General features: G+C 48.1%; 1 protein-coding gene across 5 annotated transcripts in view; it reads left to right on the forward strand.

Annotated features, from left to right (window-relative positions):
* LOC116943326 (spectrin beta chain, non-erythrocytic 1-like) overlaps positions 1 to 24633 on the forward strand; it is a 153101-nt gene that overhangs the window by 53638 nt on the left and 74830 nt on the right. For 4 of the 5 annotated variants that reach the window (XM_076067632.1, XM_032956117.2, XM_076067631.1 and 1 more), the window contains one exon: positions 2357 to 2601. In XM_076067632.1, coding sequence (XP_075923747.1) covers positions 2418 to 2601 — 184 coding nt within the window. In that variant the 5' untranslated portion in view covers positions 2357 to 2417. Of the gene's footprint in view, positions 1 to 2356; positions 2602 to 12391; positions 13161 to 24633 lie in introns of those variants that run through there. The other variant, XM_032956119.2, reaches the window with a different exon arrangement.

The raw sequence follows: 24633 nt of genomic DNA on the forward strand, positions 1-24633 counted from the left end.
TGCAGTTCCCCACACTTGGCAATCATCCTTTTGTTGCCATCTCTGACCCGATGTTTCCATCTCGTCAGGATCAGAATATTCATTTGTGCTGGAGGAATCCGATGAGCTAAGAAGCTCTTTATTTCACAGATGTCTAGTAGGGGCACGGGGTCAGAACGTTACAGCAACAAACAGTACAAAAACACGATAGGAGTGCAAAATGTAGGAAAGGTATTCAAATCATGACTAAATAAAACAATATTAAACTAGACTATTTTTATTTCACTAGGTAATGCCCACTGATACATTAGCTTATTTTTCAGATACGACCTGGCTATCACAAATGATAGCTCAACGAAGTGGCTCATCATCACGTGGACATTTATAGCAGCCAAATCATCCAAATCAGTGTTCATCTTCTGGGTTCTTTCGGTAAAGTCACGTAGAATGGAGATAAAATAATAAATAATAATAATAACAATTAAATTCTCACGACCTTTCGGCCACAACACAAGTAGCCTTCCTCAGGTGAAGAAACAGGACTCACTCAAGCGCTGTCTTCTGGACAGTCCTGTTTCTTCACCTGAGGAAGGCTACTTGTGTTGTGGCCGAAACGTCGTGAGAATTTTATTCTGTTATTATTTTTATTATTTTATCTCCATTCTACGTGGCTTTAGCGAAAGAACCCAGAAGTCACGAAAGTTTTAAATCGAAAATCCAAATCAGTGTTCTTCACTCATTTTCAGAGGGGGAACACTTTCGCCGATAAGGCATCATGAGTGTGAGGGCCGCCGCACATTTGTAACCATTGGGGGTTTGACAGCGCGATGATGATGGGGGGTGTTGTCACGTGGTGTTGTCACGTGGTGTTGTTGTGTATTGTGGTGGGGGGCCGCACTTCAGGGGCCGCACTAAAGGCCGCCAGGGGCCGCCAGTGGCCCGCGGGCCTTGCAATGAAGAACACCGCTCGAAATAGTCATAGTACCACTTATGGAATGGGTTGCGGGGGTGGAGGGGGTACAAGGCAGAGCGTTGGAGATTCAAGATCAGCTCAAGTGCCACACCATCTGGGTTCAGCTGCACGACGCACAATAGACCAACAGTTTCCAGCTGCTTTGCTGGTAATTCGGTAAATTCGCTGGCAGAATGCGGACCCCAGTTCTCCCATCTCAATGGGCCCCCTCACAAGTTTAACAATGAATGAATCCACTGACATTGTTTGGCCATCTATGCGCGCCGCACTAATAATAAAATGCGCACGAGTGGAGAGAGCAGTGTTTGCATTTTACGAACGTGGCTATGGTGACGGTAACATGGGTCGGTGTCACGTGCCCTGCGGTACAGATGTGTGGTTCGGCATAACTTAAGGATGACATAATTAGCTTAGCGATTAACACGTGTTTTACATCAAAGTGACGTTTGGAGGAAAAAAAAATATTCGGGACATTTCAGGTCATGGAACTGTGGCGAATTCAGTATTGTAAAATAAACAAAACCATGCAAATATGGTCTATGACGGAATATTATTAATGTTGATCAAGTAGCGTGTAGTTATGAGTTGTAACGAAAAGGAACAATGAGCCAGCATTGCTGACGAGATCCTGGGTTTGATGCCAGTTTTCAACCACCCAAGAAGTTAAACGGAGTTCACAAGCGTTTGTGCGTTGAACGTCTCACCCTGGTCACCCAGTTACTGCGTGTAGAAAAAAACAAAATAATAATGATGTCAAATTCGGTTTAACACTTCATTTATTTAAATTCCAGCTCTGAAGATGTAGTATTCATCAATTAATATTATCGGTTTGATTAGTTCACGAATCGGAAGACCCAAAAATAGTTGGGCGGAGGGGGGGGGGGAAATATCTCACCTCTACTTCTTCGTGTGCCGCTGGACGGGCGGTGATGGGAGACGTCAACGGCAATCATCATGGCTGTGTGGGTGGGGGTGAGGGGGGGTAATCAATCACAACTACAGTCGGCGATTGCAAATTTCTCGTCGGTAATTTGACATACAATCATTGACTAATTGTCCAACCTCCGCTGAGAGTGAAAAGTTTTTCCGCCGCCAAGAGACGAATCGTCTTTCGCAGGGCCCATCAAAGGTGCGCGCCCGCAGTGTGGGCTAAGGCGGTGCATGGGAGTGACGAACGCGAGGACGGTTGCGACGGGTGATTTGCGAGCCGTTGTGAGGGTTCCGTGCAAGAGCACGTGTCTCCGCGTCGCGATACGACGCCAATTAGCACGACCGCGTTATATCGGCATGCGTGACCCCCTCGGCAGCGGTCCACTGGCAGCGCGCGTGCACACGGTGATTTCTCATGGATCGCTTGCTCTCCCCGCGGCACCCCTCTTGGCCCCACCGCCCAACTCTCTGCAGACCGGCGGATGAGGGTGCGTGTCTCGTGAAGTAAGGGTCACGCAACAAAAAGCAGGCAGCCATGATGTCGGCCACGGCGGAACCGCAGTACGACAATGTGGAGAGCAGCCAGCACCAGCAGCAGCACCAGCAGCAGCAGCAGTTTGTCGAGGCGAACAATCGCTGGGACCTCATGGAGGAGGACTGGGACAACGAGAACAGCTCGGCGAGGCTGTTCGAGCGCTCGCGCATCAAGGCCCTCGCAGGTGAGCAATGCACGCCATGGGGGGGGGGGGGGGGCGATTGTAAACCTGGGCCCGTTGTCCATTTGTTTCCCCCTTTGATTCTCCGGAAGATGATGTACGTGTACGTATGTACGTTGAACTTCTTTTGCACCGTATGTAGTCAACCGTGCTAATTGGCAGTGGGTGGGGGGGGGGTACTAAGTGACCTCTAAGCCCAAACACAGGAAAAGTAAGCACAGCACTGACCGATGACGATCCATTACTCACACCTGTGTGTATGTATGTATGTTGAACTTCTTTCACAAAAATCAGTTCTAAAGAAATTAGTTTTAAAATGTTTATTTAATAGTGTATAGTTCCAGTGGATTCCTAATATCGGAAGGAAGAGCGTTCCAGACGCCCGAAGAAAGCCCATTTGAAAGTGCGCGATGCGGTGACTGTCATTGTTCGATGGTTAGCCAAAAGACGCTGCCGTGAGGATGACCGTAGTTCGTGTGATGGTGGTTTATGCTTCTTGGCGCAATCAGCAGCAAGGTATTGTGGTTCATTTGTGGAAATCAATTTGTGCGTAATGATGACGATGATGATGATGATGATGCGAGTGTTGTCCCAGTAAACGTGCAACGTTGGCTTGTGGTTGGAACTGTTGGCCCAACATTGGCCCAGCGTTCCATGGTTACTGGGGTATTATCGGATTCTTCAGGTGTGTTTCTTTTGATGCCACTTAAAATTGTGACTCGTTTTCTGCTCCGTAAACGTCATACACCTGTGTAAGGCAGTATCACCTGTTTTCAGGTCTACGGAACATGTCTGTAAGTATTATGTTGTATGTACAGGGACTCCTCTACTTACGATCACTCGACTTACGAATTGTCCGTATGTCCAGTTGCCTTTTCGGACCAAGAGTCGTCGTAAGTTCAAACCACCGCGCAAATAGATGGTGGTGGTGGCATCTGCATCTGCAGAACATGAAGAACCAGTGGCATCTACATCTACAGGAGTTTATACAGCTTAGTGTCCATGCCGTACAACACGTTTGGAATCGACAGGAGTAATGGTGGACTTACAAACAAATCGACTTCCGTACAGACCTCTGGAACCTAACTCATTCGTACGTAGAGGAGTCCCTGTATGTTGAACTTCTTTCGCACTGTACATAGCCAACCGTGCTAATTGGAGGTGCGGGGGAAGGACAACAAACTAAACACAAAAAGCATTTCGAAAGAAATAAATAGCAGAGGATATGAAGCCTTCCTTAGGCCTAACACAGGTTTGCAGAGGTCATTGTCGCATGATTAAATGTCGGAGGGCAGCTATTTAGATACAATTTTTCTTGAAACAAATCATCTTTCAGAGATAAACAAACATTTATTTTGAGACTGACATAAATAACTTATTGGAAAATCTCCAGCTACAAATATCCAGCACACTGACCATCGCATCTGATGCAGGAGTTTGGATCTGTTAATTAAATGACTGAAGTTTTTACAAGTTAGATACACATTACCATAACATCTAAATATTTGAGATACCAGCAGCAGCAATTGAGTTATCGCTATTTTACATAACATCGTGTTTCCCTTGGCAAAGTACAAAATACAAATTTTCTTTCGTTGCCAGCGTTTTTCTTTGTTCACAAAATCTTTTTTCCCCACTTAAAAAATAATATACGTTAAACGAAGGTTATACTTCGGCAGACATTTGGCAGCCTGCGATGTGAAGCTAATGCCTTTAGTTTAGCTAATGGAGACCTTGAGATAATGGAAAGCAAAAACAATACGGTCCTTCCCAGCTGATGTCAAGATGCTATCCGCTCGCTCTCAACTCGCACAGACTTCCATTACCAGTAAATGTCATTCGCTCCCATGGGACAGGCAAGAGCCGTGGGCATTTTTTTTATCAGCCACCCAGTTTTAAACGCGACAAACCAAGTAAGAACACTCTGAGGCCATCTGCCAACTTCCAACGGGGAGGAAGCGGTAACATCAGAATCAGAATCTTGATTTAGACTGGAGGAGGAATCCAATGAACATTGAAGCTCTCTTTCACAGATGTCCAGTATGGGCGGGTCAGCAAGTTGCAACAGCAAAAATTACAAGAACGTAGTGGTTAGCGCACTGCGCCAAAAACCCAGCGACCCCAGTTCCATTTCCGCTCACGTCTAACATCAGTGGCGATTATCAGAACCCATCCTGGGGTCTTCCCCTAGGTTGACTCCGCCATAAATTAGGACCTGGTGTGGCATGTTTTTACATCAGCAATGGTGAGACAAAGCCGGCCGGGGTGTGGTGCTGGTCACAAACATCCCGCCGTGCTCCTGCCTTCCTTCGTAGGTGCTACTCGTTCACTGCACTTGCCCCAACATTCTGCGTGGGCTATATGGGGGAATCTTTGTCTTTTTTCTGTTCGCTTTAACGTCTGAGATTCGTGCCCCTTTCTGTGCCGACGTTTACAAATATAATGCATCAGTTTCTGAAATTGTATCCGTTGAAGGAGGATGAAATGTCACGCTGGCGAGAAGCACACAGAGCCTCTTCAGTTCCGGTGTTCAACGCCCGACTTGGCACACCGGTGAAATTCGAAGCATATAATTTACGGAGCATAACCCCTGTTATTGCAACTGTGGGTCTGTCAACCTCTTCTATGTATGTATGTTGAGCTTCTTTCGCACCGTACATAGCCACCCATGCTAACCGGAGGTGCGGGGTAAGCACAATAAACTAAACACAAAAAGCAGTTCTAAAGAAATTAGTTTTCAATCTATATTTATCAGTGCATAGCTCCAGTGGCTTCCTGATGTCGGAAGAAAAAGCGTTCCAGACGGCTGCAGAAGCACACCTGAAGGTGCGCGATGCGGTGGCCGTCTTTGTTTGATGGCCAGCCAAAAGCTGCAGCTATGAGGATGACCGGAGTTTGCGTGATGATGGTCTATGCTTCTTGACCAGATCAGCAAGGCATTGTGGTTCATTTGTGGCAAGCACTTTGTGTGTGTAATGAGTGTATATCTTGTTACCCAGGAAAGCCTAAATTGAGTCTCAGAGACCTTGTCAGGAGGTTCCTGCTTGGGATGGAGTCGGTGTTCAGATGCTGAGCGATGTGCATGCAGCTTTTCCAAGCACATGATCGTGACCCGGAAGTGGATTTAAAACGCGGATAAATAACCACGCAACTACAGGGAGAGAGAGACACCGCTAACTCCAAATATACAGCAGGCGTCAGGGTCGGGATCGAACCCCCGACCTCTTGTATACCGGGCGAGGGAGATAACATCTCGCCACCTCGGCATTCTCTTCATCTTCAAGAGCAAACGACTGCTATGCAGCAGTGGCACGTGACACGTTGAATTAGTATTATTATATTATTATTACACCGCAGCACCATCCAATCACACGGATAACCGGAGTAATTTCCGCTGGTTACAAGATTCATCAACGTGACCACCGGCCGCCGCCACTATGAATAATTAGAGCGGTTTCTTGGTCACGTTACAGACCAGTGGGGGCACTGCTCAGTGTGCGGCTGTGAGGGCGTGCGGTGTGGCGCAAGCGGCTCAGGAATGCCGAGCCCGAGACCGTCGCCGGTGAAGTCACGGCGCTTGCTCCGTGGCATTTAGGGCATAAAATTGCGGGCAAGATTCCTCGGTGGATAATGCAATTTATTTCTCGCTTGTTCGTGCCTGGTTTTTTTTCTTCCCCCATATCTTAATTTCCTCCCGCCCCCTCCCCACCGCGCATTCTCGTTTTGCGAGTTGGCGACATCATGTGGCTGCGCTTGGCAGAGAGGGCTTTTTGTTTTCCACTCTGATCTAAGTCACTGTGGCGTGTGGCTTTGGCAGGCTCGTTGAAAATGCATCAGTGGTATTTGAGATGGAATAAAAATGAAAGGAAAAGGGATTAGTAGTTTATCAAATAAATGCAATGCACTTTGGATTTCCGATACTGCAGTGCAGTATTGAAAAAAACACCATGAATCTCAATGGCAATCTTAACAATATTCTATGCAGAAGTATTGAATAATGATGATGCAATATTGCGAATGAGAAATTAGATTCATTTAAAATATTACATCGTCATATATAAATCCGTCTTGTCGAATTCCACTCTCTTGCGACAATCTTCTTTAGGGCAATGAGACAATGCATCATTGGATCTAGAGTGGGCCGCAAACACTCCGGAGTAGTCAGTTCACTATGCAGGAGTAGTCCACTATGTTATGGTCCAAAATCGCCCTGCCACAGCTACTTGCAGTAACGACCCTCAGCTGATGCGATGCAAACTGCTGCCCCCTCCCTGCTCTACTCAGCGGCAGAGTCACTGCGCTCCGGCCCGGCCCAGAAGCTCGTTCACAACACTGCCGAATGTACAATGAAATAACGCGATGCGCATCATCACCGGAACACTAAAACCGACACCAATTCCCTGGCTCCCTGTTCTGGCAAACATTCTGCCGCCAGATATCTGCAGAGGCATGCAAACGGCAAGGTCGTTAACACGTCTTCTTGCCAATGGCAACCTACCCACCAACCAAGACCTCTGCAATGCACCTCGCCTCCAACTCAAGTCCCGATCCCCCCTCCTGGGATTGCGCTGGCACCATCATGGAATCTCACCTAGATCTTGAAGAACGTTGGCGGACAGAGTGGAACAACGCGGACCGTCCATGAATGAACACCTCATTTGAGACCCAAACATCGCACCTGTTAAAGGAGTGGGCAAATAATTCCAAAACTGGGACCCTCCTGCAATAAAGTCTCTCCTTTAGGCTTTCCTGGGTAAATAAAAGGCATTACGGAATTATTTTAATTATCAGCAATCTTAAAATTATCTCCAAAGTCCCCCCTATTTTTTTTATTAACCTATATCCATTTGTCAATCCACTGCTACATGAAGACTTCCCCACACTATGCCTTTCATGGAGGTTGTTTGACCATACTTCACCACGTTGGTCAGTGCGTGTTTGTGCAGCAGGGGGAAGAGCCTAGGACATTATCGGATTTCTCTTGAACGGGGGTCAAACGCGGGTAGCAGGGTTCATAGTGCAGTGCGCTAACCGCTGCACAGCCACACCCATTGCCTATTAATTAATTTGCTGAAAAGCAACATGGTCATTTGCATACAGGAGCGCCGCGGTGGCGAGATGTTAAGTCCATCACCTGGTATACAGGAGGTTGTGGGTTCGACCCCGACCCTGACGCCTGTTGTATATTTGGAGTTGGCATGTTTTCCCCATGGTTTCGTGGATTTTTCTCCGGATCCTCCGGTTTTCCCCTCCATATTTAAAATCAACATGCGTTCAGAGTGTTTAGCTGTTATATATGTCCACATGATAAGCCACTTAATTTGGCTATCTTTTTTGGCCAGGTTGCTTCTGAAAAAGAGCTATACAGCCGAGTGGGCCTTACCTGGGAAAAAAATGGTTTAGTTTATTACGTGGTATGCATTGACAGATGTTCTTTTTTTAAAGATGCTAAGTCCTACTTAGATTATTTTTACCATTTACATGAGAATTAAATTACTGATTTTTTTAAAATTAATGTGTGTGTTCTGCGCATCTGTGCGAGTGAAATATAATTCACTTTAGCCTCTTGAAACGAAACAGCCTCCAACGTTGGCTGCATTCCAGCAGGAGGTGGTAATCCCTCTTTGCCAGTTACATTTGGCTGATTAATGTGGATGGGTTCAGCGGGAGTCGTAATAATCACTTTCGTTGAGTGTACAAGTAGTCCTAATTTTTGTTGCTCTCATATTTAAATCAAGTGATATTTATGATTAACACGGCAATGTATTTATTGGGATTATTTCAAAAGCCTCCCAAAGCATAACTGGTCTCCCACTTTAACAAATAAACTTGACAACCACATAAAAAAAAATCAAATGTGGTTTCCCACTCAAGAGAGCATGGGGGCAAGCCCTCATCCTCCTGTTTACAGCCCTCAGCCAGTCCTGGAAACTCCACGCTCCTATGGTGGGGACTTAATCTATGTGCAGTATAGCACAAGTCAGAGACGAGGCAGTTGCAGGAGGCACCTTCTTTATTGACACTCTTAGGTTCACAGGTTCTTTCCGATGTCAAATAGCCTAGCCTGGACGCAGCCCTGACCGTGTTACACTGACGGCATCGACCCAGACAGCCAACAACTATCCAGCCGCCCAATGATCTAGTGAAGACGGCAGCAGCGAAGGCGGCGAAGACGACAGTGACGACGAGACGAGTCCACTCCCAGAACCGGCAGCCCGGAGCTCCTCGCTCTCCGCTGCTTTTATTCTACTCGGCGCGGGCCTGGCTCCGCCCTAGCAACGCCTCCCTTCTCGAACCCGCTAGCGGGTTCCAGGGGCTTCCCGATGAGGTCTTCCATGACCCTTGCCCCAGTTCCTCCACCCTGCCGGCAAACACACCGTGTTTTACGCTCGACGGCGTGTGCGCTGTCCACCGCAGTTGCGGCTGCTGGACAGCAGTCGGCGCTATGCCACTACATATGTACAGGGACGACCACCGCTGTTGCATAAAGTGATACTCAATTTATTTACTTGGCAGGGATGCTGGGGCTCAGTTTGACCCTCTGAACATTTTTTTTTTATTGCAAGCCATGCACCGTGCCACTGTGACAACCATTTGGTTGTAAAATATATATAAATTTTCACCCATTTGTCATGTAATTAATTGAATTAGATGTCATTAAAATTTGCAATCTGAATGAAGGCCTCTTAGGCACCTTTTGGTTATGCGAGTTGTTTGATCACCATTGACCATGCAGGTCATTACAGCTTGGTACAATGGGGGGAAGACCCAGGCAGGACCGGTTCAGATATCACTCGCCATCGATGTTAGCCGTGGCTGGTAATCGAACTCAGGTATATAGGAGGGTCGTGGGTTCGATCCGGAACCTGAGTTTGCATGTTTTCCCCATGATTGCGTGGATTTTTCTCCGGATCCTCCGGTTTTCCCCTCCATATTTAAAATCAACATGCGTTTTGAGTATTTGTCTGCGATAAATTTCCACGTGACAAGCCACTTTGTTGAGTAATCCTTTTTGGCCAGGTCGCGTCTGAAAAAGAGGCATATAGCTCAGTGCGCCTTACCTCGTAAAATAAAAAAAATAGTTTCGTTTAACGGCAGTGCCACCAGCTACGAAAGATGCTTGGTTATGTTTTTGTAGCTTTGTGCTACCTTTGACCCCCTCGGTGAAAGGAAGGTTTGTGCTCTGCGTGAGTTTGCCATGCAAGATTTAGAGGATTCGGCAACGATGCCTCTACGGCACTGGCGAGCCCGAATCTTCCTCGCCAGCCACCGTCCGTCTGTCGCTATCGCTCACGATTCCGCGGTGCAACGGTCCAATCTGGCTCTGGCACACGAGCAGAACTCACGACTCCACCTCCACAGTGGATGCACTCTCATGCCATTAAAATGCACACATCACGGTTGGCTACGTGCTATGCGAAAGAAGTTCAACATACATAAGTACATTATCATTGGCCGGAGCAGCGGTTAATACACTGCTCTCCACAAACCCACCCGTATACCCGAGTTCTATTTCCGGCCAACCCTACCACCATCAGCAGCAGGTAATATCTGAACTAGTCCTGGGCACCCCATTCACTAACGTACGTATGTATGTTGAAATGATTTAGAACCGTACATAGCCAACCGTGCTCATTGGAGCAGTGAAACCTGCACCGCGTAACGTGTTTGAAGTCAAATAATCGCCGCGACCAAAAGGTGTTGGGCGGGGTGGGGGGGGGGGGACTTCATCCATCAGTGGATTGAAGGAAAATAAATAAATAAATGAATATTATTATGCAGTAAGTGGAAATTGGGATCGACTCTCGTGTCTCTCTCGCCTGCGTCTCCTGCCTCCATCTAAACCGTCTCTCACTCTTGTTTATCTCTCACCTGTCTCTATATAATAGTAATAATACTACAACTCGCGATTCATTCACAGCCCTCTATCAATCCACTGCTGGACGAAGGCCTCCCAATGCTGCGTTGGTCACGGGGGTTGTTTGAGTGTCACTAAGTACGTAAAAAAACAGCATAATCATGACGGTACAGGCTATATGCATCGTGCGTGTCACTGGCTGTCCAGCAAGGTGGCCTCATAGAAACATTCAACCTTCATCCGGCCAGGTGGCTCAGCGGTCGGAATGGTTGCAAGTGTCGAATTCCTGGTCGGGGATTGACTCAGCCCATCGTCACCTCCGAACGGTTGGTGGCGCCACGGCTGTTACCCAGCACCGTTGTGTGGAGGCAGCAGCGAACAACGTTCGCGTGCTGGATCACCGAACGCGAACGTTGTGGAACTCCCTACTAACCGTGCGCATCGAGGATGTGCCATACCCTCTCGCCTGAAGACGGTCGCCTGTGTTGCGATCGAAACGTCGTGATCTATTATTTTTCTATCTGGTTGACTCGACCGAAAGAACCAAAGAGTATGGATTCCTGCAGTCACGAAAGCTTCACGTCAAGATAGTAAACCGAATACTCTAAGACGCATGTTGCCAAATGTGGAGGGACAAACCGGAGAAGAATCCACGTGACCACAGAGAGAGACGCGCGAACTCCACGTATACTGCAGACGTCAGGGTCGGGATCGAACCCACGACCTTCTGTACACCAGGCGAGGTGGTTAACATCTCTCCACAACGTGAATTCGCGGTGGCAGTACCACCCCACCACGCACACAGCTCGCTTCTTAAAACAAAGGGCAAGTGCGTTTGGTGGACGCGGCGTTGCCACCTCCAACGTTGGAGGAGTTGCGCCTCTGATCCGTGTTCAGAGCGCGCCCTAAAATTAACAAACCTCGCCGATTGGCGAGCGTCAAACCGAGTGCGACTCCCAAAAGCCAGCGAATTGTGGGGCATGGCGTGACTGTAGTTATTATATCCCCGCCCGTTGTTCCCGTGGCCTGTGATGGAGAGAGAGAGAAAAAAATAATGTTTTTTTGCTTCACCAGAGCTTTCCAGAACCCTTTGTGTGTGTGTGTGTGTTTTTTTTAAATCCTTTTTTTTGTTACAAGCCCGAATGCGGGCAAGCATTGTGGCAGAGTTCTCAAAAGGCCGAACCAATTTCACCCCCACAGCCCCGTGCCCCCCCCCCCATCGCCCCAACCACTGTCACGCGAAATGTGCAACGTCGAAAAAAAAAGTCTTCAAAAGCAATCAACCAAAATCCGTGGCGGTCGTGCCGCCGACGTCGGCGCGGAGGGGCGGAGGCGAGCCGCCTTCAATTACCTCCGACTCGCTCGTCGCAAAATTGTTGGCGCGCAAAAGATCATTAAGAGTGCATTTTTATTTCACCGTTTAAATCTGTCGACGTTTCATACTGCCACCCTCGCTGCCTCCCCCCCCCCTCGTGCCAATGGACACAACTCCTCCCCCCCCCCCAGAGCTGCGGGAGTGGTTTGCTCCGAGGTGCCGCTCGCTCTCCCCTTAAAGCGTCGTCGTCACATCACTTGCTCTCTCACGCTGCCACCGCGTGGGGCTTTTGAAAGTCTGCGGCGGCGGCTGGTGGCTGGTGGTGGTGCCGTCGGCGGCAGTAGCGGTGGTGGTGGTTGTCGGTGGTGGTGGTGGCTGGTGGTGGTGGTTGTCGGTGGTGGTGGTGGTTGTCGGTGGTGGTGGTTGTCGGTGGTGGTGGCGGTGGTTGTCGGTGGTGGCGGTGGTTGTCGGTGGTGGTGGTTGTCGGTGGTGGCTGGTGGTGGTGGTTGTCGGTGGCGGCGGTGGTTGTCGGTGGTGGCGGTGGTTGTCGGTGGTGGTGGTGGCTGGTGGTGGTGGTTGTCGGTGGTGGCGGTGGTTGTCGGTGGTGGCGGTGGTTGTCGGTGCGTCTCGCGAGGCGGTTTTCCGGCTCCGCGTCGCGCTCTGCACCATGGGGCTGGCGCTCTGCTGTAGCAGCAGCGGCGGCGGCGGCGGCTGCAGTAGCAGCAGCAGCTTGCCACCGACTGTACGCATTAATTTTTTAACAAACGCCGTGGAAATTGCCTCTGCTTAACAGCAACAACAAAACCCACCGGCACCTGCGGAGCATCTGCGTCGTTTTTTTTTTCCTCTTTCCCCGAGGAAACCGCCGTGGTCGTGCTAAGGGAAGAATTCGAAATCGGCTCCCAATTTGAATCACTCGAGGTTTCTGCGTTTTCCAATCGACCGTGGGGGTTTTCGTTCGGGAAGAAAGAGAGTGAGCGAGGGAGAGAGAGAGTGCGGGGGAGCTGTGAGTTTGGTGGTCACGCCAGTATCCTACCCCCCACCCCCACCTCCTCACTGCCAGCGGAATATTGTGACCCAGCATTTTGCATCTTGCGAAATGTGGCTTTGAACGGAGGAGGACCCCTTTCCAAGCGAGATAGTTGAACAACTATTATAATTTTCCTTGCCTCGTGATCAACAAGAAGAGGGTACTTGATTCTCGCGGCAGCCCCCCACCGCTTGGAAGAGTCGATCGAAAACATCAGAAGGAGGTTGTTTGCGTGGGGGAGGAAAGACAGCCGTTCCCGATGGCTCTCACGGAGACCCTCCTGCAGAACTTTGAGTTTGAGTTTTCGCCGGCGCAGTACACGACGTCTCCCTTGGACGGACGAGTCCGCCGCTTGCAAGGTACGCAGCTGCGGCTCCTCTAAAGGTCAAGCGAGTTGTCCAGGGGGTTAAGCCTCGCGTTCCAGCTCAAAACAAATAAAAAAAATCCCGTGCAGGCGGGAAGAAAAAAAAAACTCTTGACCCGTTATCCCGAGCGACGTGCCTGATGCGCACGGGGCTGGGCTGGATTAGACGTCTAACTGGCCGTCGTGTTTTTACCAAGTGGTGTTTTTTTACTTGCGCGTGTCCTTCCGTGCGGAGCCTGACGCTCACGGACAAAGTCGCTGCTTCACCTGATGCGGTGGGGCGATGCCTGTGGTAGATATTCCACATTTTCATTGCGGGAGCTTTGTACGTCCCACAGGACGACCGTTGTCGACTTCCCACAAAGTGGTTTACTCGTTTTGTCCGCTCCGGAGGGATGATGAGCCGAGTTGGAACCTGGGACATGAATTGAACTTGAACGCATTCTGACAGTGAGCTGAGAGCCGCTGCATCTTCAGCAGCATCGAGCGAATGTTGCAAGCATAGCCCATAGAGAGCAGTGCTGATAATCGCTTTAAGAGATGGCTCTGGGTGCCGAAAATTGATTGCTGCTCAGGGCCTCTCATTTCATAATCCCCCCCTGTGTTTAAATCATGTATCCAGGTTTATTTAAAATATGTTGAATAAGATCAAGTATTGTATTGGTGCTACAGCACCCTCCACCCCCCACCCCCCCCCCCCCCCATCATTGACTACCTCGTCTGGTATACAGGAGGTCGTGGGTTCGATCCTGACGCCTGCTGCTGTATATTTGGAGTTTACATGTTTTCCCCTTAGCGTCGGTTTTTCTCCGGGTCCTCCGGTTTTTCCCTCCACATTTAGAAACATGTATTTAGAGTACTTGACTGCTATTATTCTCTTGATGATAAGCCACTTTGTTGAGCTATCATTTGTGGCCAGGTCACTTCTGAAAAAGAGCTATAGAGCTCAGTTGCCCTTAAATGGTAAAATAAAAAATTAGGTTAAATTAATTTCATACTTTGCTTGCTTCAACAATTGCTGCTAGTAACACAAATCAACAAAGCTACTAGGCCGCTAGACTTTAAAAAAGTTAATCATAATGCAGAGACAGAACAGAGGGCCATGTATTAATCACACTGTTGATCCTTTTCCCAAACAGTTTCTGTTGTCTAAAGTTAAACCTCTACAAATTATTGTTTAAATCACTAACTCGCCGGCTTGGTCTGCGTGGAATATTATTTATTCTTCTCATTATTACGTTTAAGTGGTTACATTCATCAATAAGTCACCGTCCTGTCTGGTTTCCCTCTTCTCGGGTTCTAACCAGTGGGGCAACGACGTCGGTTCAATTATTTTGGAGAAAAATAATTGCAGGAAATGTCGATGATGCGCTTGTAAAAGCGATCGAGACTTAACAATACACGAACCCAACCGCCAATACCAAAACGTAACCCGTATGAATCCTCAATTTGAAGAAAGCAGAAAACACGAGCTAAATTTAACTTTCTAAAAAGTACAATTTAGCGTGGTCGTTGTTGTGGTTGGCCCTGTGCTAGAGTTGTGGCCTCCGAGCCTGAATTTTCAGGGAGTCGCAGCGATGTGCAGCTCGTATTGAATTTTTGCGGCCCATGAATTCCTCACATCGGCCAGTTACAGGGATAACTTAAGCCACTGTGTGTGGGGCCACACCGTACTTCTCCCCGGCTATTAATCGTGCTTTCGCGATTTCAGAACTTTACAGGAGGTCCTGGAGCGTCAATTTGTTGAACGGGGTGGGGGGGAGTGGTGTATACAAAGTCGGAGGGAAGGGGAACTTGACACACTCATTGTAAAGCAAATTTTAAACGACTGCATTATTACTTCATTGGACCTCCTTTGCCAGTACCAAATTATGAGAATAGGGTTTCCCCTTTTTCTCACAACAAAACAGGTGTTAAGATATTAAAACACAAAACTAAAACCTTTTTACAAGGAATCATGTCTGCATTAACCACAATACTTGTGGTCAGAATGAGCCTCAGAGTACGTTTTTTGTTTGCATTCTGACCAGAAGCATTGCGGTTAATGCAGACATGATTCCTTGTAAAAGGGTTCAGTTTGGTATTTTAACATCTGAACACGACTGTTTTGTTGCCAGAAAAAAGGGGAAAACCTATTCTCATGCTTTATTACTGTTTACTTGTTTAATTTTACATGGTAAGGCCAACTGAGCCATATAAGCTCTTTTTCAGAAGCGACTTGGCGATGACAAATGATATCCCAACGAAGTTAATTTTCTCGCAAGTGTAAATTTACAACAGCCAAATACTTTAAAATGCACGTTTCTGAACGTGGACCCGGAGAAAAATCCACGAACCCACGATCTCCTGTATACCAAGCGAGGTAGTTAACATCTCGGCCACAGCGGCGCCCTGTAAAAACTGTCTAACGCGGAACAGAATTTTCTCAGTGAAATTAATGCGTGCTGTTCCCACGTCTTCGTGGGGTTTCTCCAGGCACTCTGGTTTCCTTCCACCTGCAAAAACATTCTTTTATTGGCCAAACATCTCGATCAAGAACCCTTCTGGATTAAAAAAAAAATCATATAATAATGTTATAACATTTGTAATGTTATTATTTCTTGACTTAAAGCTTTCGTGACTGCAGGAATTCATACTCTCTGGGTCTTTCGGTAAAGTCACGTAGATAGAAAAATTATAAAATAATAAAAAATCGCGACGTTTCGATCCCAACCTAAGCAATCGTCTTCAGGTGAAAAAATACAGCAGGCAGATTGCTGAGGCAGGAGGATGTTTTATTACTTTATTATTTTTATATTTACGTGACTCTACCGAAAGACCCAATGAGTATGATGATTATAATATTACTGTAACAAATAATTTATGCCTCGAGTTTCCTGGCTGGCTGCTGGCTGGGCTCCTCTCTACCCCAACAATAACTCGATCGGTAGTGGCTGCTGCGGGCCATTGGCACCGAAACTATCTGGGTAACTGGCTGAACAGGATTTTGTTGTGTAACAAATTCACATTTTAAAAGGCGCCAAAGAAGTTGGTAAGGTGTATAATAGATATCGACACCGAAGAGGTGGGAGTAACAAAGGCAGAGGACTGAGGCGGTTCATTCAAAATGTCTCCAACTTCTCAATGCGTGCTTCTGTGAATAGAATTACTTTGCCAGAAAATTATTAAAATCTCGGAGAACGTAAAAAAAATAAACGCCATCCGTATTATCTTGCCATTTGAAAATGACAGTTGTCTGCCAATGCTCTGCTCGTAATCGTAAAAAGAGTATTTTTTTATTATTATTATTATGACCGAGGATAGAACGGAGGCCTGGCCACGTGGGAAGCGAGCACGCAGCAGCCGATGGAATTTTTTGTAATTTTAAAAATGTTTCAAATAAATTATGGACGCGCTTTTACGAAGAGGACAGGGTTCGAGATGGCGAGGGTGCGCGTGCGACGTCTGTTTTTACGTAGTGCACGCTCTTTAATGTATCATAACGGTTAACCTCTTCCAATGTTACTCACTCACTCATCGCTGTTCGACAAGGCTGCCAAGAGCAACTTGGTTGTGCGGTGGTGAGGGTCCGTTGTGAACGGTGTTCCGTTCACATTTTGATTTGAAGCTTTCGGGACTGCAGGGATTTATATTCTTGGTTCTTTCGGTAAATTCACGTAGAAGGGAAACACTAAAATGATAAAAATATAAAACAATAAAATTCTCACGACGTTTCGACTGCAACACAAGCAATCATCATCATCATCAGGTGTGAAAACCACAGCAAGAAAATTTGAAAAAAGTGGCGTTTTTTTTTAGCGAAAAGGGCAGCGGCTCATCTATGAGCTCTTGGTGGAAATTCCACGTTCCCATGGAAGGTGGTGAGAAATTCAATAGTAAACAAATTATTTTGGCGACACTGCTGCTGTTGTGGTGGCAGTGGTCCACAAGCATGATTGACAAAAAAAAAAACCGCAACACACTCGTCAACAATACTGGGGCCTTGAATAGAAAATCATAAATAAAGTAACTCCCCGATTTACGTCTCCCCCTTTAACGTCCTTTTGCAAACACGTCGTCACTTTATTACGAACACCGCCACCCGATTTGCATCGCCTCAACCCCACGCTCACGTCGCTGGCAGCAACGTCGTTCGTCCTTTCTCGTTATCCGTCGCCTCTCAGCCTTCACCTGCACCACCTGACTACCCTGCGAGTCGCTTCGATGGACGTCGTTTCGATATTCGCCGTCGTCGCAACCGTTCAGGAACGCATCCCCGTTGTAGACGCGAACTATTGTAGTTCCTCACAGAACTGCTTTTTGTGCAAAGTTTGCTGTCCGTCACCCGCACCTCAGATTAGCATGCTTGGCTACGTACGGTGCGAAAGAAGTTCAACGTACGTACGTACATGACTGTAGCAGGTGAGAATTGTGGGCCGTGGCCCTGTGCAATGAAGAAGGCCATTGCCGATTTAAGGCGATGTTTTACAGGAGGTCGTGGGTTTGATTCCGACCCTGACGCCTGATGTTTATTTGGAGTTTGCATATTCCCCGTGGTCGCTTGGCTTTTTCTCCGGGTCCTCTTGTTTTTCCCTCCACATTTAGAAACACGTGTTTAGAGTATTTGGGTGCTATACATTTACACATAACGGTCAGCCACTTCGTTGGAGCTATCATTTGTGGCCAGGTCGCTTCCGGAAAAGAGCTGTATAGCTCGGTGGGTCTTACCTGGTAACAAAAAAAAATGGTACATTTTTTGTTGTTTTATAATGATCATCAGCACGGGTTCTCAATCACGTGGCAATTGCAGTTGATTTAAAACAGATTTTACGGAGACTATTCAGTGCAATGAAACCAAGACGGATCGAGATTGGAATTATTAATGCCGGGGTCAAAAAACATCGAATCAAAGATAGCCCTCTTCATCTTCTTTGGTTCTTTCGGTAAAGTCACGTAGAATGAGAATAAAATAATAAATTGATTAAATAAAATAACACAATAATGTTCTCACGACGTTTCGCCGCTTGTGTTGTGGCCGAAACGTCGTGAGAATATTATTGTGTTATTTTATTTTATCAATTTATGATTTTATTCTCATTCTACGTGACTTTACCGAAAGAACCAAAGAAGATGAATCCTCGCGGTCACGAAAGCTTTAAATCGAAAGATAGCCCTTTTGCGAAAGTTGATAGCCCAGGGAAAACGTCGGCAGCCTTTCAAAGAAAAACGAGCGCAACGCGTGTTTTTACCTAATTTTATTCTCCAAATGAAAAAAAACTTCGGCCACGAAAGCGAGTCGAGCACACCCTAGGATGGGCCTGTCCGCGAACACGACAGGCGTCACAATTTCCAACCCGCGATGTGCTTTTCTCAGAGCGAGGCCTCTCGCTTACTCAGAGGACGGGTGTTTTTACCTCGGCCGTCGCGTCTGCTCACAGATTCGGTGGGAAACGAAGTGGAGAAAATATCACAGGACAGGCGTAATGTACGGGTCGGCCACCGTGAGCGAGTGTGAATGCCTGAATGCGCGTCTGTGGGTGTGTGTCTGTGTGCGTGTCTGTGGGTGTGTGTCTGTTATAGGTGGGGAGCGGTAGTGTAGCGGTTATAGCGTTGCGCTACGAATCCGGCGACCCGAGTTCGATTCACGCTCACGGCCAACACCGCTGACAATTATCTGAACCGGTCCTGGGCCTCCCCTAGGTTGACTCAGCCTCAAATGAGTACCTGGTGCGGTGTGTAAACATCGCCACTGGGGAGACAAAGGCGGCTGCGTGTGGTACTGGCCACCCACCACCTCGTGTGCCATTTGCTGGCCTTCATAGGTGCTGCTCGCTAACAGCACTTGCCCCAACAGTCTGTTGAGGCTACACGGGGCGTCTTTGTGCGACCCTGCTTCTGTGAGCGAGGCAGGCATCTCCCTTCCACCTGAGAGACTGTGCTGCTTGTGAAATAAGTCCTCTCCTCTCTTGCTTCACTGAGCCAATGAGCAGTGGAGGCCTGTGGAGAGACAAAAACAAGAGAATAACCGTAGGGAAATAATAAATAAATAAATAGACTCAGAAGCATCTCGGCTGCATGATGAATTTTTCATTGCAGACGTTACGAGCATTAACCCTTTGTTAGCCAGCTCGGTTTAATTTCTTAATTCGTTCTTTGTAAAGGAGCAGTGGTTCCCAACCTTTCTGCACGTATGTACGTCGACTTCTTTCACACCTTCTTTGGTTCTTTCGGTAAAGTCACGTAGAATGAGAATAAAATAACAAAATAAAATAAGACAGTGAGAATTTTATTGTCTTGTTTTATTTTATTATTTTATTCTCATTCTACGTGACTTTACCGAAAGAACCAAAGAAGATGAATCCTTGCAGTCGCGAAAGCTTTAAATCGAAATTCTTTGACACCGTACGTAGGCAGCCGTGCTAATCGGAGGCGCGGCGCTTTTTCCCTGGTCTCAGACTCTGGATCGGTTTTCGCACTTCGGGGCAGACGGCAACCTCAGTCACTCACAACGCGGTGGGCTACTTCTTCCACTAGTTGAGGCACCGCGGTCGCAGGGGGGGCCCCTCCCCGCGGGCAGTGAGCGAACCCTCAAAAACGTTTCGCGGACAATTTATTCAAATCGTCGTAGTACCGCAACAGTTTCTGCGGTGCCCCTGGGCAGTGCCTTGCGGAACCCGCAGGCTGAGAGAACCACTGCTCACTGTCGAAGGTGAAACTTGCGAGTCGGCGGGCGACTCGCAAGTGGCGGCGGACGCGTGTCATTTGACCTTGTTAGGGTCACGGCTGACCGCACCGAAGCGGAGGAAGCGTTAGGAGGATTGAGGGTCCAAACGCAGCAGCGGCAGCGGCAGTGCCACGGCTTTTCCCCGCCCCTACAGGACCACTGTGAAAACGTGCTTTATACCTCATCGGATTCTTCCAGCATGAATAAATATTTTGATTCTGCTATTCCTTCACACCGCCACCGCCCGCTTCTGCGCACGATTGCACGCGCGCGCGACCTCCACCGACGGAGTTAACTTTGGCGGAAAAAAACATTTCTTGTGACATCCTCGTTGGGCATTTCCCTAACGAGAGAGGAGCACGCGTGCCAGGCCACGTGTGCTCGCACACTGTGATGGTTACCGATGATAAAGCCTTGGCATTGGGCAGTGGCGGCGTCAGCAGTGACCGGATTAATCGATAAGCTGCGCTCTAAGAGGCCCTCTGTCCTCAGAGGACAAAAGGTGGCCGGGCCCATATTATTTAGCCGGTTGTTGTGTGTTTTTTTGCGGGGGGGGGGCAGGGGGGGCAGTGCTTCTGGTTTGTGTCTCGACTCAGGAAACGTAATTGATTTATTAATATGGAATGTTAAAGAATTTATGGGGTTATGGATTGAATGTCAAAGCAATTACGGTTAACAACGGACATGCCCTGCAATTCCTTCTCGGTGTGCTTTGAGACTCTGGTGAAAGATGTTTTAAAAAAAATATATAAATAACACAAAAACGATAGCATGGGTGATATGACCTTGTGGGAATACCTTCAGGTATTTTAAAGCCATCGCAACGGAACACGACACACATAAGTAGTGTAGAGCATAATTTAAGCTGTATTTACGTTACACAGAGAATGTACACTCCACAGACATTAAGAGAAAATACGTGGCCGGCTGGCAATGTGGTTGAAGTGCGTGACATACGAGTGGAAAGGTCCGAGTTTAATTCCCAGTCGGCCGGAGGTTCTCTTCGTCTGGGGTTGATGAAACGAGTGCTGCATTGTGGGCACTCAGAAATGGGATTGTTATTGGGTGGCCCCTGCCTTTGCCATAGGAATGTGGAATGTCCACCATTGGCCGAGGGCTGTAAAACATGACATCCACTCTTCCTCGTGCTCATTTGAAAGGGAAACCACTTTGGGTTGAACAATAAGACGTATTAAAATGTTTCACCACTGATGTATGACTCATTCAAGAATTTAATAATTCAGGTATTTATTTAATTGATTTATCTGGGGGTGATGTGCTGTGCCTAAGAGCAGCGGTGGCATGGTTGTTTGCACACTGCACAATGAACTGAGTCACCTAAGTTCGATTCCCAGGTGTGGCTAACGTTAGCAGTGAGTGACGCTTAACTGGCCCTGGACTCCCTTTTCAACCAACCCACACAGACCAGCGTGGTAAAATTACTCCCTCGGTCAAAATATGCGGCGAGGCCTCTATCCAGCAGTGGATAGACACGTTCTCTAAATTACTGTTATTTTTTTAAAGTCTGGTGCATAAATCATTCCACAAGTGTTAATTGCTTTCTCAGTATTAACCGTGAACACTTCACTGCAACGAGTCCAGTGTTGCTGGCTCATTCCCGAGACCTGCTTGTGTGTGTGTCTCATATGTGCGGCTGGAAGCGGTCGCCCTACAGCAACAACGGAGGGCAGAGGAGCGACGCTCACAACAACGAGCGGAGCTCCGGCTGGCAAACACACAGCAAGTTAGCACGGTAGTGGTGCACAGGTGGTGCATCGGCCAGTCATCTCAGTCATTCGACCCATGGCACCTGGGTCTGTCCCGTGACCTGCCAGCGGGCGTTCGACACTTCACGTGGCCTTAACGTGCATATAGCCCGGCACGAGCGCCGTGGTGACGTCACCGCCACTTAGTGGCGAATGGCGGTTCTTGGTGGCACAATGGTGGCACAATGGTCAGCGGTAGTGGAGCATTTGGCGTGCTGCGCTACGAACCCGGCGACCCGAATTCGATTTCTGCTCATGACAAATAACAGCGGCGAATATTTCAACTGGTCCTGGGTCTCCCCAAGGTCGACTCAGACTAAAATGGGTACCTGGTGTGCTGTGTAAAAACATCGCCATCGGGTGTGGTGCTGGCCACCCGCCCCCTCGTTGTCCATGCCAGCCTACATCTTACTCGAATTGTAAATGTTGTGGGTTTACTTTCCAACACACCGGTGTGCTGAACCAGTAACTAATTGGAATCTTTTGTTTACCTGACAAACCTTACTGATTGGCAGTGTCCGGTAGTGGTGGGTTTAACGACACTTTTATATTTACGTCCCTAATTTCGCCAATAAAATGAACACTGGTTCTAAGCGGACCTCTGTCGTGTATTGGTAGCACGCCCCGCGGAGGACTGGGCTGTCTGACCGAACGTGCCGTCGACCCGAGGACGCCAACAGTCATCGCCGTGCTTCTCGCGTGCCAGAAACAGGCCCTCCGGACTTCGTAGCCGTTTGGGGGGGGGCAGACACGTAACGCACCACTGCCGTCGCTCAGACCGCGGAGACGAGGCCGCTGTCGCTCAGCATCGAGGCGGCGCCGCCGCGCTCTCGTGCCAGGAAACCCGAGCCGAGGATCCGTCCGCCCGCGCTCCCAAACGGTCGATGCCGCGGCCCTCTTTTTAGCTTAGCAGAGGCCAATATTTCTGAATTAGCAACGCGTGAAAAAAAATTGATGGAATGTCCCTCAACTGTGATGGATGCATCCGACACAATCTGGTTATACAAAATTAAATTAAAAAAACGAGCAAACTACTATTCCACAGGCCTTATCCCACCACTCTAATTTAAGTAAAATATCGATTTATTATGGTAACATTGGCAACCTACCTGCTGTTTTTTTTTCCATATTGAGGATACTTGACAACCCTGCAAGTGTATGTCACAAATAGAAATAGGTCGCGAAAGCCTACGTGTTAAACTGAAATTAGGGATGTCAAATATGTGCCATAACCTCTCCTCCACCTGAAGCGTCCAATTGATAACTATCTCGCCTGGTTCTCAGGTAGGGTGAGGGATCGATCCTGAGTTTTCATGTTCTCCCCCATGGTCACATGGATTTTTCTCCGCGTCTTTTGGTCTTTTTCCTCCGCATTTAGAAACATGCTTACCGTCCATAGCTTATACGGAGTGCTCTAGCCAATAACATCTGGTAAGCCAGCGACATTTTGTTTTGCTTGCTTAAACAAATGCTCATGGATAATTGTTTGTCAAATGGAAAATAAAAAAAACGCTCTCTCGTCATGTGCGACTGTGGTCATCCAGAACAAACCGTACAATGTCTATCGACGCAATGCCCCGGTCCACATATACGAAGGAGACATCACAGTGATGCCACTCCGCTGCTGGCTTGATCACCTGAATGGGAAATTTGTAGTCGTTGCTCTGCATCTATATCAGCAGCCATGGGAAAGAAGAAGATTCCTTGTCCAGAAATACAATAGGCCGATGACTAAACATATTTCATTTGTTTTTGGAAGTCTGATCATTTTTCTCGTTACCCATAATGCCATGAAACAATGCATAATGAGTTTCTTGTATGCTCTTCAGTTTGAAAGGAGCGGGATGGGCGGTGGTGAGTGACGTTGCCACTGCTGTATTTGGCCACTGCATTACGGTTGTGACACAGGAACACAATGGCCAAACTTTTGGGAGCGCTCTTTGTGGCCACGCTGTTCGGAGGAGGATGGCACCTACAACGCGCGCCATCTGGATGTTTACATTGGGGCCAAAGTCAGCCGCTACGTTCCAGGTTCAACCGCCATAATTTGTCCCCGATGGAAATGTTTGCCCAACATTAATAATAATCACAACAACAAAAAATTGCAGCAATGGGATAACAACATCAGGAAAAAGTTCAGTGGATTGCTGCATCTGTCAAGACTCTTGAGAGAGATGGCGACAGCTTGAGGCGGGTGGGCAGGGGTGGGGGGGGGGGGAGTCTTTCATCCAGCAGTGGATAAGATGATGGCTGGTGATCACGATGAGTCTTTCGAGCACTGGGTGGCACTCGGGGTTCGCCGTCGAGCTGACGGTTCCCTCGGTGCCGTTTGCGCCTCTGTCTCGGTGCCGTGCCGATTTACAAACCTTGGGATGGATACATCGATCGTTAGTCCCCTGGCCAGAGGTGGAAATTCCACATTCACATGACACGGGAAGGGGTGGGGGCGGGGCGTTAGGATTACCATAACCCTTAGCCCACGTTGACCTCTCACAAACGCGTGCAGCCGAATCAGGTGGTGCTCATTTTATTGGGGGGGGCGGGGGGGGGGTGTAGTGGGGGTGGGTGTGGAGTGGTACGCTGAACTATGATCCCCGGCGACCTGAGTTGGCTTGCTGGACGTGGCTAACGTCGATGGCGAGGGATATCTTAACTAATCTTGCCCCCCCCAAGCCTGCACTGACCAGCGTGATGAAGAACAGCAACAACCAGTTCTATATATATATTGCGCCCGTAATTGTCACGAACGTGCCAGGGTTGGGTTAGATCGCTGAAATATAAATGTGTCGTTAAACCCGCCACCAGCCGACACAGCCAATTAGTAAGGTGTGTCACGTAAACAGAACGTGGCCAATTCGTTGCGAGTACAGCGCAACGGTGTGCTGGAGAGTAAACCCACAACATTTACAATTCGAGTACGACGTTTCGCCAGTAATTACAACCAGCATCGTCAGGCAACAGCCAGAGTTGTGGAGACGACGTCACATTTATCCCCCGCA

This window comes from Petromyzon marinus, chromosome 17, assembly GCF_048934315.1.
Source record: "Petromyzon marinus isolate PM22_M1 ecotype Great Lakes invasive population chromosome 17, UKy_Petmar_22M1.pri1.0, whole genome shotgun sequence".
NCBI classification, from domain to species: domain Eukaryota; kingdom Metazoa; phylum Chordata; class Hyperoartia; order Petromyzontiformes; family Petromyzontidae; genus Petromyzon; species Petromyzon marinus.